At 38.0% G+C, this 17461-nt stretch overlaps 1 protein-coding gene across 2 annotated transcripts in view; it reads right to left on the minus strand.

Annotated features, from left to right (window-relative positions):
- The window catches only part of snap47 (synaptosome associated protein 47), a 90115-nt gene that overhangs the window by 48000 nt on the left and 24654 nt on the right, over positions 1 to 17461 (minus strand). For both annotated transcript variants that reach the window (XM_048188078.1, XM_048188079.1), the window contains 2 exons: positions 6219 to 6721; positions 5410 to 5525 (listed from right to left, as the gene is read on the minus strand). In XM_048188078.1, the coding sequence (XP_048044035.1) occupies positions 5410 to 5525; positions 6219 to 6721 (619 nt within the window). The remainder of the gene's footprint in view (positions 1 to 5409; positions 5526 to 6218; positions 6722 to 17461) is intronic.

Consider the following 17461-nt stretch of genomic DNA (forward strand, 5'->3'; position numbering starts at 1 on the left):
AGTTCAGTTCTGAAACTTACAGGATATTCTTATAGTGTGATGAACTCACAAGCTCACCCCCTCCCGGAAGACAGAGTAGAGGGAGGGAGGAGCCAAGGTGGAGTAGAGACTGACATCAACTGGGAGACGACCGATGGACGCAGAGCCGATGAATCCCAGGGCACAGATGGAGCAGAGTGACACTGCTGGCACAGGAGGCCTAGGCAATGCTGTGGTGACGAGCGTCTGAGGCAGAGCCAGAATGCCCAAGGACTGAGGTGTACCCGAAGGGAAGGAAGAGCCTGCTGCAGCCAAAGAGGTGGAGGAACGGAGCATAGCATGTAACAGTGTGTCCACATATACACAAACATCAACTGACAACTGAAAGTGCATAGGGAGGAACTTAAATACATGATGGTGATGAACTGAATGATGAGCAGCCGTGATGATGATTAGAAACAGATGAGTGTCCATAGAAACAGATGAGTGGCGGGAAACAAAGACAAAGAACACATGTGACTGATGAATACAAACTAAAAGTCGATGAAAACAGATCTAAGAACAAACAAAATGGAATACGTGTGACAACAGTTTGAACTTTTCCACTATTCAATGACAATTCTTAAAGTAAATGTGACAGGAGCCTACTGCTGCTGTACATGCATTTTAAACACTTACATTATGTTCTTGCTCGGTCCATGCAATCAATGCACATTCTTGCATGAGCTAGGTTTTCTAGCATATTTAATTCAGCTGCTCAGGTAATGTCAATAGTATGACCCATTTTAGGGGCAGCCAAAATCACAACATCACCGCTTTGCATCAAAGTGGCCTCACATTCAAGAAAATTGCTCTAAAGAATATTGCACCTAAAATAATCATTTAACGGATTATTAAGAACTTCAAGGAGAGAGGTTCAACTGCAGTGAAGGAGGCCTCAGAATGTCCCAGAGTGTCACCGCCAGTGCAGAGCTTGCTCAATATTGGCAGTGGGTGTTTGTGAGTACATCTGCATACACAGTAAGATGAATGCCTGGTGTCAAGAGGGGCACCAAAGAAGCCACTTCTCTCCAAGAAAAACATCAAGGACAGAACTGAAATTCTGAAATTGAAAGAAATCAATTCCTTGATTTTGTTGTGCCAACAGTGAAGCATCTTGAGACCATCTTCTGCCCAAAAACACTGCCATTAATAAAGAATGGTATCAAAACGTTCTGCAAGAGCAACTGCTCCCAACAATCCAGGATTTGGTGATGATCTGTGCATTTTCCAGCATGATGGAGCACCAAGTCATAAGGCAAGAGTGATAATGAAATGGCTCGGAGAACATTACATTGAAATTTTTAATCTGCGGCCAGGCAACTCCCCAGATCTTAATCCCAAAGAGAACCTGCGGTCAATCCTCAAAAGGCGAGTGGACAAGGAGAAGCCCACAAATTGTGATCTACTCCGAGTGCTAATAAGCCAAGAATGGATTGCCATCAATCAGGAATGGGCCCAGAAGCTGATATAGGTTATGAAGAATGTAGGATTATTACTGAACGAAGCACATTAAATGACCAAAACACTCCACATTCGAAAGATCAAAGAGAATCAACTAATTCCCCCACCAAGATCTGCATGAATCATTTAATTGCTGAAAGATCCTGTTCTCCAATTTCTGCCATTTGGAGACCATTGACTGTAGGGAAAGATCAAAAAGACTCTCTCTCACTTTGTTGACCTTAAGGAACAAATGGATCAACAAACCCGTAAAGGCATAAATTCCCACTGTTATCAGGAAACTTGGACTTGACACATCTTGAGGTTAAAGTCACAGCAGATTCTTCAAGAAACATTCCTTTATTGCCCAGCTTTGCATTTCAAAAGACATTCCAAAGTTTCCTGGCAGACAGTAAAGCTACTCTTTGGGTACAAAGACAATTTAGAAAATACTGCCAAAAGACAACTTATCACCAAAAACACCACATTTCATATGTATCAAGTATGCTTCTATTTTGTTTTTGAAACCTATGTAATTCTTTGTGTGTTTTTAAATGTTGATTACAGGTAAATTTAAAAGAAAATCTACCTCAATTACAGAAAGTGTGTACTGTTTGGTATGGTTGTGATGGATGAATGTTTGTCAGTATTTTGGTGTAAAATTGATTTATGTAAAATGTACAGCTTTTGAACTAGCAAAGTTAAATTCTCAAAGTTCTGATCAAAATTCCTAAAAACTTGAGAACAAAAGGACCATATGGACAATATGTTAATTACATACAAGAACAGGAGAATTGGGCGTAGGACATGCCCAAAACCATATCGGATTGGCTAAAACACCCGTAAAGGCAGAACCAACAGACTGTTCAAAATACGATGCCGCGCATTGGATTGTAGCTTTTGCTTTCACTTTCAATTGTACCTTTTCGTCTTGTGATGGACCGACCATCGACCTGACTGCACGATAAACTTGTCCAAGAATTCACTCAAAACCTGCAAGAACCTTCGTTGAACTTCACAGACAAAGACTCGCCAAAAGTCCTTTGTTCCAGCAACTCAAAAATTGATTTTGGATCATTTTTAATAAAAAAAAAGTTACGGACTGCAGCTTTAAAGGTGCCATAGAATGAAAAATTGAATTTACCTTGGCATAGTTGAATAACAAGAGTTCAGTACATGGAAATGACATACAGTGAGTCTCAAACACCATTGTTTCCTCCTTCTTATATAAATTTGATTTGTTTAAAAGACCTCTGAAGAACAGGCGAATCTCAACATAACACTGACTGTTATGTAACAGTCAGGATCATTAATATGTACGCCCCCTAATATTTGCATATGCCAGCTCATGTTCAAGGCATTAGACAAGGGCAGCCAGTATTAACTAGGGATGTCCAGATCCGATCACGTGATCGGAAATCGGGCCCGATCATGTGGTTTCAGACTCGATCGGAATCGGACGTTACCTCCCGATCAGGACTCGGATATATATGTATATATATTCTCATTATTTTTAATACATCTATAGTGATGCGGTGGCACAGAGTTAGGCCTGTTTCACACTGCAAGCGTAAGCGGCGCGTGAGTAGCGCATATTTTTTTCAGCGTGAATGTCAACCAACGGATGCATTCACACAGGCAGCAGGAGCAGCTCGTAAAGCGTCAGGCAGGAGCGTCGCGTAAGCAGCAGTGCCGTGATCGTCTCGGCACTGAGTCTATCCCTGTGTCTCAATCAGCTCCCTAGCTCCCTAGGTCGTGAATCAGTATATAATGAAAGTGAATGTGGCTGATACCCTGATCAGTGCCCTGACTACTGAACTAGGGAGCTGATTGAGACACACGCTGCGTTGCTGACGCGTAATTAAAGTGAAAGCACACTTTTGATGGACAAAATAAATATAATTTCACACAAAAAGTGTTCAAAATGCACACAATACGCATGTCTAATGTGTTTTAACAAGAATTTGAGTATGACAGAAAAGAAAATTAAGAATCAAAAATAATAATAGAAGATTTACCCATTTAAACTTGTTTTTTATTATTCAGTTTGGGTTAAAGTATGGTGTATTATAAAAAACTAAAGTAAACTAGCCAGAAAATGATATATATAAACATTATTTTAGTTATTACACAGACTGCAGCATACCCAAATCAAACCAAATATATTTGTTTTTATATTAGCCTTTTTTATATTTACTGTTGCACTAAAGTGAAGTGAAGTGAACAATTTATGTTATTTATTACTTGATTGTTCAAGCTACCTCACAGAAGTGCTCTGTTTGTAATTAAATAAAAAATAAGGAACGTCCTGGATCTGTTTTTTTTCGCTCTTCTTTATTCTATTATAGAAGTATCGGATCGGGACTCGGTATCGGCAGATACTCAAAATCAAATGACTCGGACTCGGACTCGGACTCGAGGGCAAAAAAACCTGATCGGGACATCCCTAGTATTAACGTCTGGATCTGTGCACAGCTGAATCATCAGACTAGGTAAACAAGCAAGGACAATAGCAAAAAATGTCAGATGGAGCAATAATAACTGACATGATCCATGATAACATGATATTTTTAGTGATATTTGTAAATTGTCTTTCTAAATGTTTCGTTAGCATGTTGCTAATGTACTATTAAATGTGGTTAAAGTAACCATCGTTTCTTACTGTATTCACAGAGACAAGAGCCGTCGTTATTTTCATTTTTAAACACTTGCAGTCTGTATAATTCATAAACATCTTCATTCTTTATAAATCTCTCCAACAGTGTAGCATTAGCCCGTTAGCCACAGAGCATAGCCTCAAACTCATTCAGAATCAAATGTAAACATCCAAATAAACACTGTACTTACGCGATTAGACATGCTGCATGATGAATACTTTGTAAAGATCCATTTTGAGGGTTATATTAGCTGTGTGAACTTTATGCTGTTTAAGGCAGTCGCAAGCTTGGGGGCGGGGAGCGCGAGGATTTAAAGTGGCCGCAGCCTGAATCGCCGCATATTTAATGATTCCCCAAAATAGGCAGTTAAAAAAAAATTAATAAAAAAAAAAAAAATCTATGGGGTATTTTGAGCTGAAACTTCACAGACAGGGGACACCTTAGACTTATATTACATCTTTTGAAAATGCGTTCTACGGCACCTTTAAGGAAATGAAACTATTGTTGAATTGCTAGTATACCAATTCTCTCAGGTTGCAGTCAAAGAAAATTGTTAAAACAAACAATTGGGGAATCCATTTACTTCCAAACAATAACCTCACCATTTTCCTGTAACTTAATGAATGTGTGTGTGTGTGTGTGTGTGTGTGTGTGTGTGTGTGTGTGTGTGTGTGTGTGTGTGTGTGTGTGTGTGTGTGTGTATTTTTCGTTAGATTAGTTTGTGTTCAGTAGATTGTGTTCAATAAAGCCTTGTTTGATTTTCCATACATACAAGTGTCTTGTGCTGTGCTTACCAAATTGTTGCCTTGAACAAAGATCACGTTACTTTGCTCATAATCATAATTAATAATCATAACAAAATATTATTTCAGTGGCCACGGGATAATATTTTGTCCAGAATTGGTAAAATACTTTAAGCTCAATTTCTTGGTGAACGAATAATTGATCAAATATAAAAATATTGATTCTGATCATTCAGTGTAATTTAATTACACTTTTGATTAATTATTTGGGTTGATTCCTACAGGAAGAAGGGTCAAAACTGTAAATATTTACTCTTTGCATATAGTTAATGTTTTTGTCAATAAATGCCTTAAAAAAAACTTATGAAATGCTTATCGTTGTTTTCCAGTATACCATAGAAATGTGAAAAAATAATCTACAAATACTGACGCAACAAACTTTGTGAAACACAAAATTTGTCTCTGCCAAAAGTTTTGCCCATTACTGTACTGTTGAAGATTATCTGTATTTGTCTGTGTAAGAAGTGACAACCAAACTGATCTCAAACCTGTTTTAGCTCCTGTGCCTCTGCCTCAGTTACAGTAGGCTGAAGCACATGAAGTTGAAGTTGTGTCAGTTCACCAGCAGGCACCTCCACTGGCACCTCCGTTTGCTGTCCATGACCTGAAGTGACACAGAATGAGCTCATACATTTCCTTGAGATTTGTTGTTAGGATTAGAAAAATGTTGGTAAATATTAACTAAGAAGCCCACAATGGGAACTCTTTAGGGATTTTAATGACCTTCACTAGATGTTGGAGCATGGCTGCCACCATGTGGTAGAAATACCGTATGACTTTCAGTGTAATGTCAATCCATTGTCAGAATTTAAGAGTCTTCTTATGTGCAGCTGTAGTTACTATGCTTGCAAGGTACTTCTGTATTGATATTTAAATATCACAGTTCAGTGGTTATCAACTCCTGTCCTGGGGACCCACCGCTCTGCACATTTTGTTTGTCTTTTTTATTTAACACACCTGATTCAGATCATCAGCTTGTAAGGAAAGAGCTCCATGAACTGAATAAACTGTGCACAAAATGTTAATACAAAATGTGCACAGCAGTGGATCCCCAAGACCAGCGTAGAGAACAACTGTTCTAGTTAGTTTTTTATAAACTGCTTACTCTAACCCACTTTTTTTTTTATTTATTTTTTTTTTATTCAATTATACAAAAGGAAGAATACAATGGGCAAATAAACAAAGTATTGGTGGCAAGCTGCAAGTGGAGAATCGTTTGAGTAAACAAAGTTTTAAGAATACAAAATTTATTAGAATTAAGAAATGGTACTGTCATTTTACTGTCATTTTTTATCACCTGCGCTCCAAATGTTTCCTCCACCTTCTGGGCTTTCTGGTCTGGTTGCCAAAGTTGCCTGAAATGCTGCATAGTCACGTGTAATCTCAATTTTCTTCTTGTACTGCATCTCCAATACAGATAAAGCTTCAGTCATCCTGGCAGAGAGAACTCTAAAACAGATGTCAGGTTTCCCAATGAAGCGATGACGAACACTGATCTCGTAGGGGCTGTGCACATGGATATCGTCCACCTCTTCCTTCTCAAAGCAATGAAGGAGCTGTCCATTTGCATCTTGAATCTCCAGAGAAGAGACCAAAACCACCAGGCTACCTGGTTTCATGTTTCCAGCGTTTCCAACACGGGAGACAATAGCTGGAATGCTGATTATGACTTTTTGGCCCTTGCCTGAAACTTTAGTATAGGGCACTTTGGCAGCTGCCTCAGACTTGGCCTCCTGATGGCTCTTCCATGGCAGTTTGCCAAAAGGCCACCAAGACGGACACTCAAGTTCGGAGAGTAGTCTGCACAGAAGAGAATCAATGTCATCATTAAATGTAGGACTGCATGACTACAACTAAGTAATTCATTACTTTAAATACAACACATGACTGTGGAATGTTGCAGCTGTTGAAGACACCTATCAATGGTGTATAGTGACAGTGGGTGTTCTTGCCCTTACAACAAATATAATTGACATTTAATTCATTTTGCATTTATCCAAAGCTACAACAAAGCGATTCATCTTAAGGTTGCAATAACACAAGAATTGCTAACAATGCAAAGTTTCAAAAATTGTCTAGAGTAGTACAGGCTAGAACAGAGAGGTATTTAAGAAATAGTGACAACAGAAGAGTCAGCAGGATGCAGTGAAACTGCTCACGGATAGGTTTGCAGAATTTTGCTAATGTTAATATGATGTACAGTTATATGTGTATACATTCCGATCAAAACTTTTGCGCATGCGCTCTGCGTGTGTGACGTCATATCAATCACACTTGGGGTAACCCGGGTTGCGTCAACAGACGATGATGTATCGACGATAGCCAGAGATATTGTCAAAAGCATCAAATCTTGGTAATATTAAGGGGATTTGGCATTTCCAATTAATGTAGGCCTGTTACATTCAGTCTATTATGATAATTAGGTTCGGTTTTATTATTAAATTAGGATAATAAAAAATTAGGCTATTAGCCATCTTTGAAAATGTTTTAAACATTTTTAGGTCTATTATACAATGAATTATAGGCCTTAAAATTAAAATTATTAAGAGTGTAGGCTGTAATATCTACTAACTCCGCAGTCACAAATGAAAATTAAGCGCAGCTTTACTTCAAGCACCGACTTTAAAAAAACAACCTGTTTAACGCGAAATACTGTTATTCTCATTTGTTTCACAAGCCTATATGCACTGCCACAAGAGGAATAATGGAATAAATTAAGACAGTTATATACTATAACAGTTATCAGCATATTATATTGAAATTCGTCTGAGAAAGCTCCGTTAATGCAGCATCAGACAGCTCCGTCACTTTTTACTTTAAATTTCTGTAGTGAATACTGACCGAGGATGAGACTTTTTCACCGGCATACCTCTCGCGCAAAGTGTGATATCCATTGGCTCCCCTTCTTGTTTTAAAACGGAAAGATTTCCAATATCGTGACAAAGGGATACAAACGCCACTGCCTGTTGGCATACATCTTTACAACTAAAGACGTGAACGTGAACTTGCGCACTGCTTAATGCGTGTCAACATTGCACTGAGCATGTGCCTCTGAGACTTCTGAATATGACTGAGGCCCCGTCCACACGGAGACGTGTTTCAGTGAAACCGCACACATTTTTTTTTATTGGATAGGCGTTTCGTCCACACGGATCCGGCGTTTTCGAAAGGTGAAACCGGTATTTTTTGAAACCGGGTCCCAGAGTGGAAAAATTTGAAAACGCCGCTTTGGCGTTATCGTGTGGAAGGGGCAATCCGTATATTTTCTGAAACGATGATGTCATCACCTAGTCAGACGTGCTAACACCACAAAACAGCACCAACAACAGCAATAGCAGACTCTATATGCTTGTGTTCGTGCTGCAGAAGCTACTGAACCAAAATAAAGTGTTATTTCTAAGCTTTGCTAAAGTTTGTATTCAGCGCGCAAGGTTTATGCGCATGCTCCAACCCAGCTAACCAAAATACGTGACTGTTACGTAACTGCAACGTAATTTGGTGACCAAACTTTCGTCGTGGCGACGTAACTAGTTACGTTGTGGCAACCGGAAAAGTGAAATTCCCGGATACGTTGCCACAACGTAACTTTGTGACGTTGCCAGTTAGTAACTGCGACGTCGTGGCAACGTTGTGTATCAATAGTTGTGTGCTGGTAATCAGTTGGTAATTTTTATATTTATTTGTTTTTCTATGGGCGGACATGCAGTAGTTTAACCTAATTTATGTCATTTGCCCAAACTAATTTAAAGGCTATTCCAACAGCTGTGAATGATGAATGCAGACCTCAAAATGAATTAAATTCATTTATTGTGAAAAACACACAGAACATGATCAAAACTCTAAATAAAAATAATAAAATAAAACATATAGCCTACAGCAAAACATAAAATAAAAGCATTCAAGACGTTTTGCACTCAGTATTATTAAAAACATATGCTATGCTAGCATAACATTTTGCTAACATATATTTCAGACGATCAAGGAAAGATACCATATAATCACAGAGGTAAAAATATTAACAAAAGTACTTAGTAGACCGTGGGTAATGTTACTTAACCAATCTGACGCAGTTGTTGAACTTTATTGCTATAAAACTGACGAGAAACACGGAGAAACGTTGACGCTGTCCTCTCCAGCAGCTTGAATGTTTTCCCGGTTGCCATGGCAACTCTAACGGCCACCAGCACTAACGTAAACATAACAATAAAAAAAGGTTTTGTGTCTTTCCAAAGTTAACTTTATACATTTTTATAAAAGCCATTTATTCGTTGTCACCTCGGAAAAATAAATTCTTCTCTCAGAAAAATTAACTTCACTCACTTGTCAACATACTGTGGGCGCGCGCGCACTCAATTTGTGGAGGCGCGCGCTGTATGTCACGTCACTATATAAAAAGCAGTCATCCATATTCTGACTTAAGGGACATTTCAGTCTTGTGTCTGACGTTTAATTACACATTTTAAATGGCAAATTCTGTTAATAATAACATAAAGAAGGTGTAAATGATGGTGGTAATGAAATTACCAGCACATGACGTTGCTGTTACGTTGCCAGTAAGTCATGGAATGACCATTATATTACCAATAGAGTACGTATCTGCAACGTCCTTGGTTTTCTTATAACGTTAGGAGATCGTACTGACGACGTTGTGATATGGTAATTTGATGGTATACAACGTTGTAGTTACATTACTGGTAAGTCATGGAATGACCATTATATTACGAATAGAGTACGTATCTGGAACGTCCTTGGTAATCTTATAACGTTAGGAGATCGTACTGACGACGTTGTGATATGGTAATTTGATGGTAATAATATTACTGGTATACAACGTTGTAGTTACGTTACTGGTAAATCATGGAATGACCATTATATTACCAATAGAGTACGTATCTGCATCGTCATTGGTTTTCTTATAACGTTAGGAGAACGTACTGAAGACGTTGTGATATGGTAATTTGATGGTAATAATATTACGGGCATACAACGTTGTAGTTACGTTACTAGTAAGTCATGGAATGACCATTATATTACGAATAGAGTACGTATCTGGAACGTCCTTGGTAATCTTATAACGTTAGGAGATCGTACTGACGACGTTGTGAGATGGTAATCTGAAGGTAATGAAATTACTGGCATGCGACGTCGCAGTTACGTTGTCAGTTAGTAAGTCATTAAATTACCAAAAAGTACGAATACATTACGTAACTGTTACGTCGTGTGTTAGCTGGGAAGTCTTCTTCTCTGCTTTCAGTGCATTTCTGCGGCAAAATTACAGCTCCACAATGGTCTGGCATGTATACTACATCGTTTTGAGTCGTTTCAGTGGTTTCGTGTGGACGCAGATATTTTTTGAGACGAGGGAAAAAAAAAAAAGATTGGTTTAGGGTAAGCCCCGGCTTCGTGTGGACATAGCCTGAGAAAGTAGTCGGATTCTAGCGTTTACATGGTCATTTTTGGGATCGGATTAGAAAAGGAATAAACCACCCCTTGCAATCCGATCGAAATTTCATACGGATCGAGCTCAATCAAATCGATTAAGGTGTTTACACAAATGTTTTTGAATCCGATTGAGCCGTCAATCCGATTACAAATGGATTATTTGGGTGCATGTTAACGTAGCCACTGTAATGCATGATCTAAATGCAAAGTGGTTCTAAGTGGAACCTAGTGACATAGTAACAAGTCTACAAACTACATAATTTTAAGACATTGATGCAGAGTGGGTAAATGAGCCATAGCTAGTAATGACTATCCATCCTTAGGTCTGCTCTTTGATTTGCTCCTAGATATACAGTTAACATCAGGGGTGGAAATGGGGGGGTAACGCGGGGGGACAGCGTCCCCGGAGTGAATTTCAAGGGGGGACGGCGTTCCAGTTCAAATTGGTTCGATTTTTTTATAGAAATGAAGGGATTTCTGTATTTATTCACTCAATAGCCTACGAAAACGAAACCGATTCAGCGCAAAAACACAGCGCAATAAAATTGCATGATTAATCATAAAAAGATCACAATCTGAATTCAAACACCCACGCAATCTTACTCAGTGCTCGAAGTGGGCCGGTGTTGTGCCGAATTCCAACCCCCTGCCAGATTACTACCCCCGTCGCTGAAGTCGCTACCTGATTGCCTAATCCTAACCGCACCCCTAATCCTAACCTCTCCCCCACACCTACTCCTAAACCTACCAATTCTAGGTGGGTAATAATCTGGCAGGGGGTCGAAATTCGGCACAACACCTGCACTCTAACCACCACACTGAAACATAGAATCATGTTGTTAATTAATTTTATAAATCACGTGTTCGGAGCTTTTATAAGCATGAGTGGTGCACCGTGCGTGAATCACCACAGGCGCGTTCACCAGCACGCTCCAAAGTGTGATAAGATTTGCGCTAGCTGTTCCTATGATAAAATAGAACGTTCTCAATAGAATTCAAATTAGGGCTGGGCGATATATCGCATGCGATTCTCACGCGCATTTCGTCAGTTTAGCGGTAATCAGGGAACCGGCTTTACTGACGAAATGCGCGTGAGAATCGCATGCGATATATCGCCCAGCCCTAATTCAAATGGGTTTCATTTGAATTCTATTCAGAATGTAGTAAAACATTATGGAGAAAGTCATCATGATCTAAAAACAGCCAGTAAAAAGACTGATGAAAATAGGGGAAAACATGATGATGATCTTGCAAGCTTTTTAAACTTCTCATGACCACCTTTCCTAGAATTTATCACGTTCTATTGTATTTATTGGGGTACATTTTAACTAACTTGTTCAAGAATTTATAATATATAATCTATTAAGGCAATAGATTTAAAAAAAAAGAGAGAAAAAAAGTTAACATTGCCCTAAGCATGCAATGAGGAGCCATCAATGGTCTAGCTTTAATTATATCCTTATTGCAACAAATGCTATGGTTAAACAATTACAAGAACTACTTTTTCATAAGGCCAAGTACAAGTTAGAATCACAGATCTTCTTGAATTATTGACTAAACTTCAGTTTTCCTCATGTGTAAAATGTGTTCTGCTAATATGACAGATATCCCCATTAGGAAAAACCTGGCTGTATTCCAAGAATTAACATGTTCGGTATAAGAACATTTTAAGTAGATAGTTTGACTTCCCATGGCACTTTGTAAACAAGTAATTGTTAACTATAGGCTGTTACTTTATTGCAGTTGTGTTACACTCTAAAAAATGCTGGGTTAAAAAAACAACCTAAGTTGGGTTAAATATGGACAAACCCAGCAGGTTGGGTAAAAGGGCACCTATTATGCCCTCTTTCACAAGATTTAATACAAGTCTCTGGTCTGGTCAAGTTTCAGCTTAAAATACCCCACAAATTTGCCCCTATTTGGGAGTGAGCAAAAACATGCCTTTTACTATATTACTATATTGCTGGCTAAAAAAAAAAAAAAAAAAAATCAATCCAAAATTGGTTGGAAAAAAAAAGTGTCTGGGTGAAAACAACCCAATCCCTGGGTTTGTCCATATTTAACCCAGCATTTTTTAGAGTGTATCAACCAACTTTGCATGTGTGGACCATTTTGCAAAAATAAAGCAACAAACAAATAAATAAACCTCACGAGGGAGCAAACCCAAACTCCTCACAACCGAGGGAGACAACCAGTCCCCCATCGCAAATGGAAATGAAAAAAATAGAGTAAATTACCCTTTGAAAGTAACTTGATACTTCAAATAAAGATTGCATCAATTACATAGTTACACCAGTAGGTGGCGACAAATGATTGTTAAAAATGTATTTGTCATTGATTCATTCATTACAAAGAATTGTTCAAAAACGTTGATTCATCTATGAAACAAGTGACATCTTTATAATAGAGTCATTGAATCATTTATTCAAACCGATTTTTATAAAATAATAATTCATTCAAAATAATTAATGTTTTTTTTTTTTTTTTAGTTGTCTATTCAGAATCATGGCATAATTTTGAACACTATTTTAAAAAATGTGATTCTCAATTTCCAGAATCTTGCAGCTTATTGAGTAAAAATCATCAGTTGAAATTATTTCAGCGAATATTAGAATAAAACTGCATGTTCAGGTAGCAATTAAAAAACAAAAAAAAAAATTCCATGTCTATGGTAGCATCCTCAAAAAAAAAAAAAAAAAAAAATGTTTTATAGAATGATAAATATCACATTTCAACCCTTTTAACCATCGTTTAAGAAAAGGGATGAGTGAATATTATATTTTCTAGATACATTATTTTTATCCAAATTATTTTGCTTTTTAGAATACACATCAGCTTCCTTTTGCATTAAAACTGGATTCCCCTTTAAATGTGTAATTGTTGATTTTCAAAGTATACTAAACTGAGAGGTAGTCATCCAAAACATTCAGTTTTCTTTAACCTGAGGACAAATGCATTTAAAATGTTTGTGACCTGTTCAATTCAGTCTGCGCCACATATGCAAATTCCTAGACAATGTATCTTTAATCTGGCCAAAATCAAACAGGTTATTTTCTCCAAGCAAAGATTCTGTTGAATTACCATGTTTGTGCCACACACAATTCATAAATGTTGTTCATTGACCTTTCAATGTGTTTGCTTGATAATTAAGAAAATATTGTTTGGAGGAAACATGAAATAGGCCTGTTTAATGTTAGCATATTATATAATTGTATAATATTTTATATTTCAATACATCTGAAAAGTCATTGAAAGTTTAAAAAAAAAAAAAAAAAAAAAAAAAAAAGACAGAGTCCCCCCAGTGAATCTCAGCCATTTCCAGCCCTGGTTAACAATACATATATAGAATAGTAAAACTAATGTTTATGGATTTGCACCTAATAATCAAAGTTCAATTTAGACATTTACAGAAGCCTTCATCCAAAAGCAACTTATAGATTATATATAGATTTAAAATAGTGAGGAATATCACAAGTTCACAATATCACAAATCAAATGCTAATTAATTATTTAATTTTTTTAAGCCACATACACATTTTTTCAGCCAACATATTTAGTCTTAGATTTTGGAAATGTTAGTCAAATTAACTGATTTGCAACTTGAATTGAAACTGCAACACACATGAAATCACACATGCTGTATAAAGCTGCTCTAATGAACAAACACTTGATCAGCCCTTGAAGCACAAATTATACACAAAATACAGATTTGAATACAAATCAGACTATACGTCATGTAACGTCAATTGTGGCAGTCAGTGTGGAGTGTTAAGAGAAAGTTTCAGTGCTCCTGTGTGACTTCCGTCTCACTCAAACGTGCACTCTCTGTCTCTCAGCCCAGCACTATCTTGATTTTTTTTCTAGACCTAAAGACATTAAATACAAATGTATAGCGATATACATGTATACATGTGACAGTTTGATCTTCAATAACTGAATTGCATCTTCACACTGATGCTTAATAATAATTAGTGGTTTGCATTACAACAAAATGACAAATGACCAACGAGAAACAAATTATACAGTAGATACATACTATAATGCTGCACTAAGCGTAATTGTGATTTTTATTTGTTGTGACTGAACGTTAAATTTAAGCTATTACACCACTGCAAAGTGGACTTATGACTATATTAGCATACTTATTTTGGGTGTTCTAGTTTTGCTACTACAACACTGTTAAGTGAAATTGTGATAAGAGCTATTTCTAAAGACATCTTGTAGATTGTTTACTTGGTTGCTCTGTAAAAAAAAAAAAAAAAAAAAAAAAAATGAAATCAATGCTGCACTTTATGGAATTATTATGATAAGAGTATTAAAATATTTTAGTTTGTTTACTTTGAAATTTTGTAGTAATAATAATAATATAAATAAATAATTACAATAAAAAAAAAACTGCATAGCAGAGCTATTCAATTGTCAAGCATATACATTGGATTGATTTTAATAAACATAATATACTACTAAGTGTGCACCTAGCACAAGGAAAATACAAGTATCGGATTGGGACTTGCTATCAGCAGACACTCAATATTAAATTACTTGGAACGGGGGCCGGAAAAAAAAACTTAATCCAGACATCCTTAATTTTGTTTGTTCATTTCAAGGAGCCCATCCCTATGTTCATTTGACTGTTATAAAATATATCTCTCACTCTGCAAATTTAAAAGTTTGTACATTTAATTTTTTAATTGTACAGTGCTTATTAGTGCCATTTCCACAGCTAGTGCTACTCTGACAGCGTATGAAGCATAGTTGCAAATAGTAAACACTACATTTTTAGATTTTCTAAAATATGAATGGTGCTTAAATCACTGCCAGTGATTCTAGTCACAGGGTGGACAAACTCGGTCCTGGAGGGCCACTGTCCTGCAGAGTTTAGCTCCAACCCTAATCAAACTTACCTGAATCAGCTAATCAATTCAATTAGGATTACTAGAAGCAAAGAATATATACACTAACAAGAAGTGACACTCAATGTCTCACTCAATTTTGCACTGCTGATTTGCAAGGCGGGCCTGGCGAGGGTAAACATACTTAAACTTGTGTAATTCAGAAGTGAGCAGGACTAGCGAGCTGGCAGTGGTGACGGACGCAAGAGCGCGTGAGTGTTTTGCTTAATATCTGTTCTGAGTCAGTTGCTTCGTTTATTCTTTGCTGCTAGGAAGGATTTAATTCGTATCTGTGTTTGTCCTATTTCCTACCTCGACTATATAGAATTGTATTTTAATTGTACTTGTTTAGAATAACAGCTGCGTTTGCAGACTTTATTGGTGTTATTGCCCGCACTTAAGCTTTAGTTAGTTTCGGTTTTCAGCCATTCACGGGTTTAGGCTTTTGCACTGCTGATTTGCAAGGCGGGCCTGGCGAGGGTAAACATACTTAAACTCGTGTAATTCAGAAGTGAGCAGGACTAGCGAGCTGGCAGTGGTGACGGACGCAAGAGCGCGTGAGTGTTTTGCTTAATATCTGTTCTGAGTCAGTTGCTTCGTTTATTCTTTGCTGCTAGGAAGGATTTAATTCGTATCTGTGTTTGTCCTATTTCCTACCTCGACTATATAGAATTGTATTTTAATTGTACTTGTTTAGAATAACAGCTGCGTTTGCAGACTTTATTGGTGTTATTGCCCGCACTTAAGCTTTAGTTAGTTTCGGTTTTCAGCCATTCACGGGTTTAGGCTTTTGCACTGCTGATTTGCAAGGCGGGCCTAGCTCGTTTCAATCACGTGTTAATAAGCAGTATATTAATTGTGTGTGCGTTCAGCCTCCTCGTGTGAAGACCGACTCGGGTAAAGACCTGCGACTCTACCTGCGCGACTCCACCGAGCAACGAAACCGGTAGGCACTTAAGTTTCTTCCCTCCTTTCACACTTTTCCTTCTTCCTCAGCATGTGCTTTCAACTCATCCCTGTTGTCTCTCGGCAACGCTCCACTAACCCACGTAAAAGGCAGCGCAATGTTTCTAACCTGCGTCCTGTTTACTCCTCTTCTAACACTAATACTCCTCTCTCTGTCTCTGTGGGTCTATGGAATTGTCAGTCAGCAGTTAACAAAGCTGACTTCATTCCAGCCTTTGCTACTAATTCTTCTCTTAATATCTTGGGCTTGACTGAGACCTGGATTCGTCCAGAGGATTTAGCAACTCCTGCTGCTCTCTCCAACAACTTCACTTTCTCTCATACCCCTCGCCAATCTGGTAGGGGTGGGGGCACAGGTCTTCTCATTTCTGACAATTGGAAATACTCGACTCATTCCTCTCTTTGCAACTACAGTTCATTTGAGTTTCATGCTATTACAATCGCAATTCCTGTCAAAATTCATATCGTAGTAATTTATCGCCCCCCAGGCCAACTGGGTACCTTTGTAGAGGAACTGGACATGCTGCTGTCCTCATTCCCAGAGGATGGTAGCCCACTTGTAGTTTTTGGCGATTTCAACATTCATCTAGAGAAGCCTTATGCTTCAGACTTCCACTCTCTTCTAGCCTCATTCGATCTTAATCGGCTCATTTCCACAAGTACACACAAATCTGGCAACCAACTTGATCTCATTTACACACGCAACTGCATCACCGACAACATTCTTGTAAAACCTCTGCACATTTCCGATCATTTCTTCATTACTTTTAATCTACAACTCCCCATTTGTTCACCACCAACCCCGCTACCAGTTACCTTCAGACGAAACCTGCGCTCTCTTTCTTCTTCTGATCTTTCCTCTACTGTATCATCCTCTCTTCCCTCACCCTCACAATTCGCATCTCTAGATGTGAATACAGCAACAGACACTTTATGTTCCACATTAACTTCTTCTCTAGATAGTATCTGTCCTCTGTCATCCAGGCCTGCACGTGCCACTCCCTCTAATCCCTGGTTATCTGATGTTCTTCGTGAACATCGGACCAAACTCAGGGCTGCAGAGAGGAAGTGGCACAAATCAAAAGACCAATTTGACCTAAGTAGCTATCAATCTCTGCTCTCATCCTTTTCTGCTGAAATTCATGCTGCTAAATTTTCCTATTTCCACAACAAAATCAACAGCGCTCCAAACACACGCACACTTTTCAAAACATTCAACTCTCTCCTCTGCCCCCCTCCA

This window comes from Megalobrama amblycephala, linkage group LG4 (genome assembly GCF_018812025.1).
Source record: "Megalobrama amblycephala isolate DHTTF-2021 linkage group LG4, ASM1881202v1, whole genome shotgun sequence".
Lineage (NCBI taxonomy): Eukaryota > Metazoa > Chordata > Actinopteri > Cypriniformes > Xenocyprididae > Megalobrama > Megalobrama amblycephala.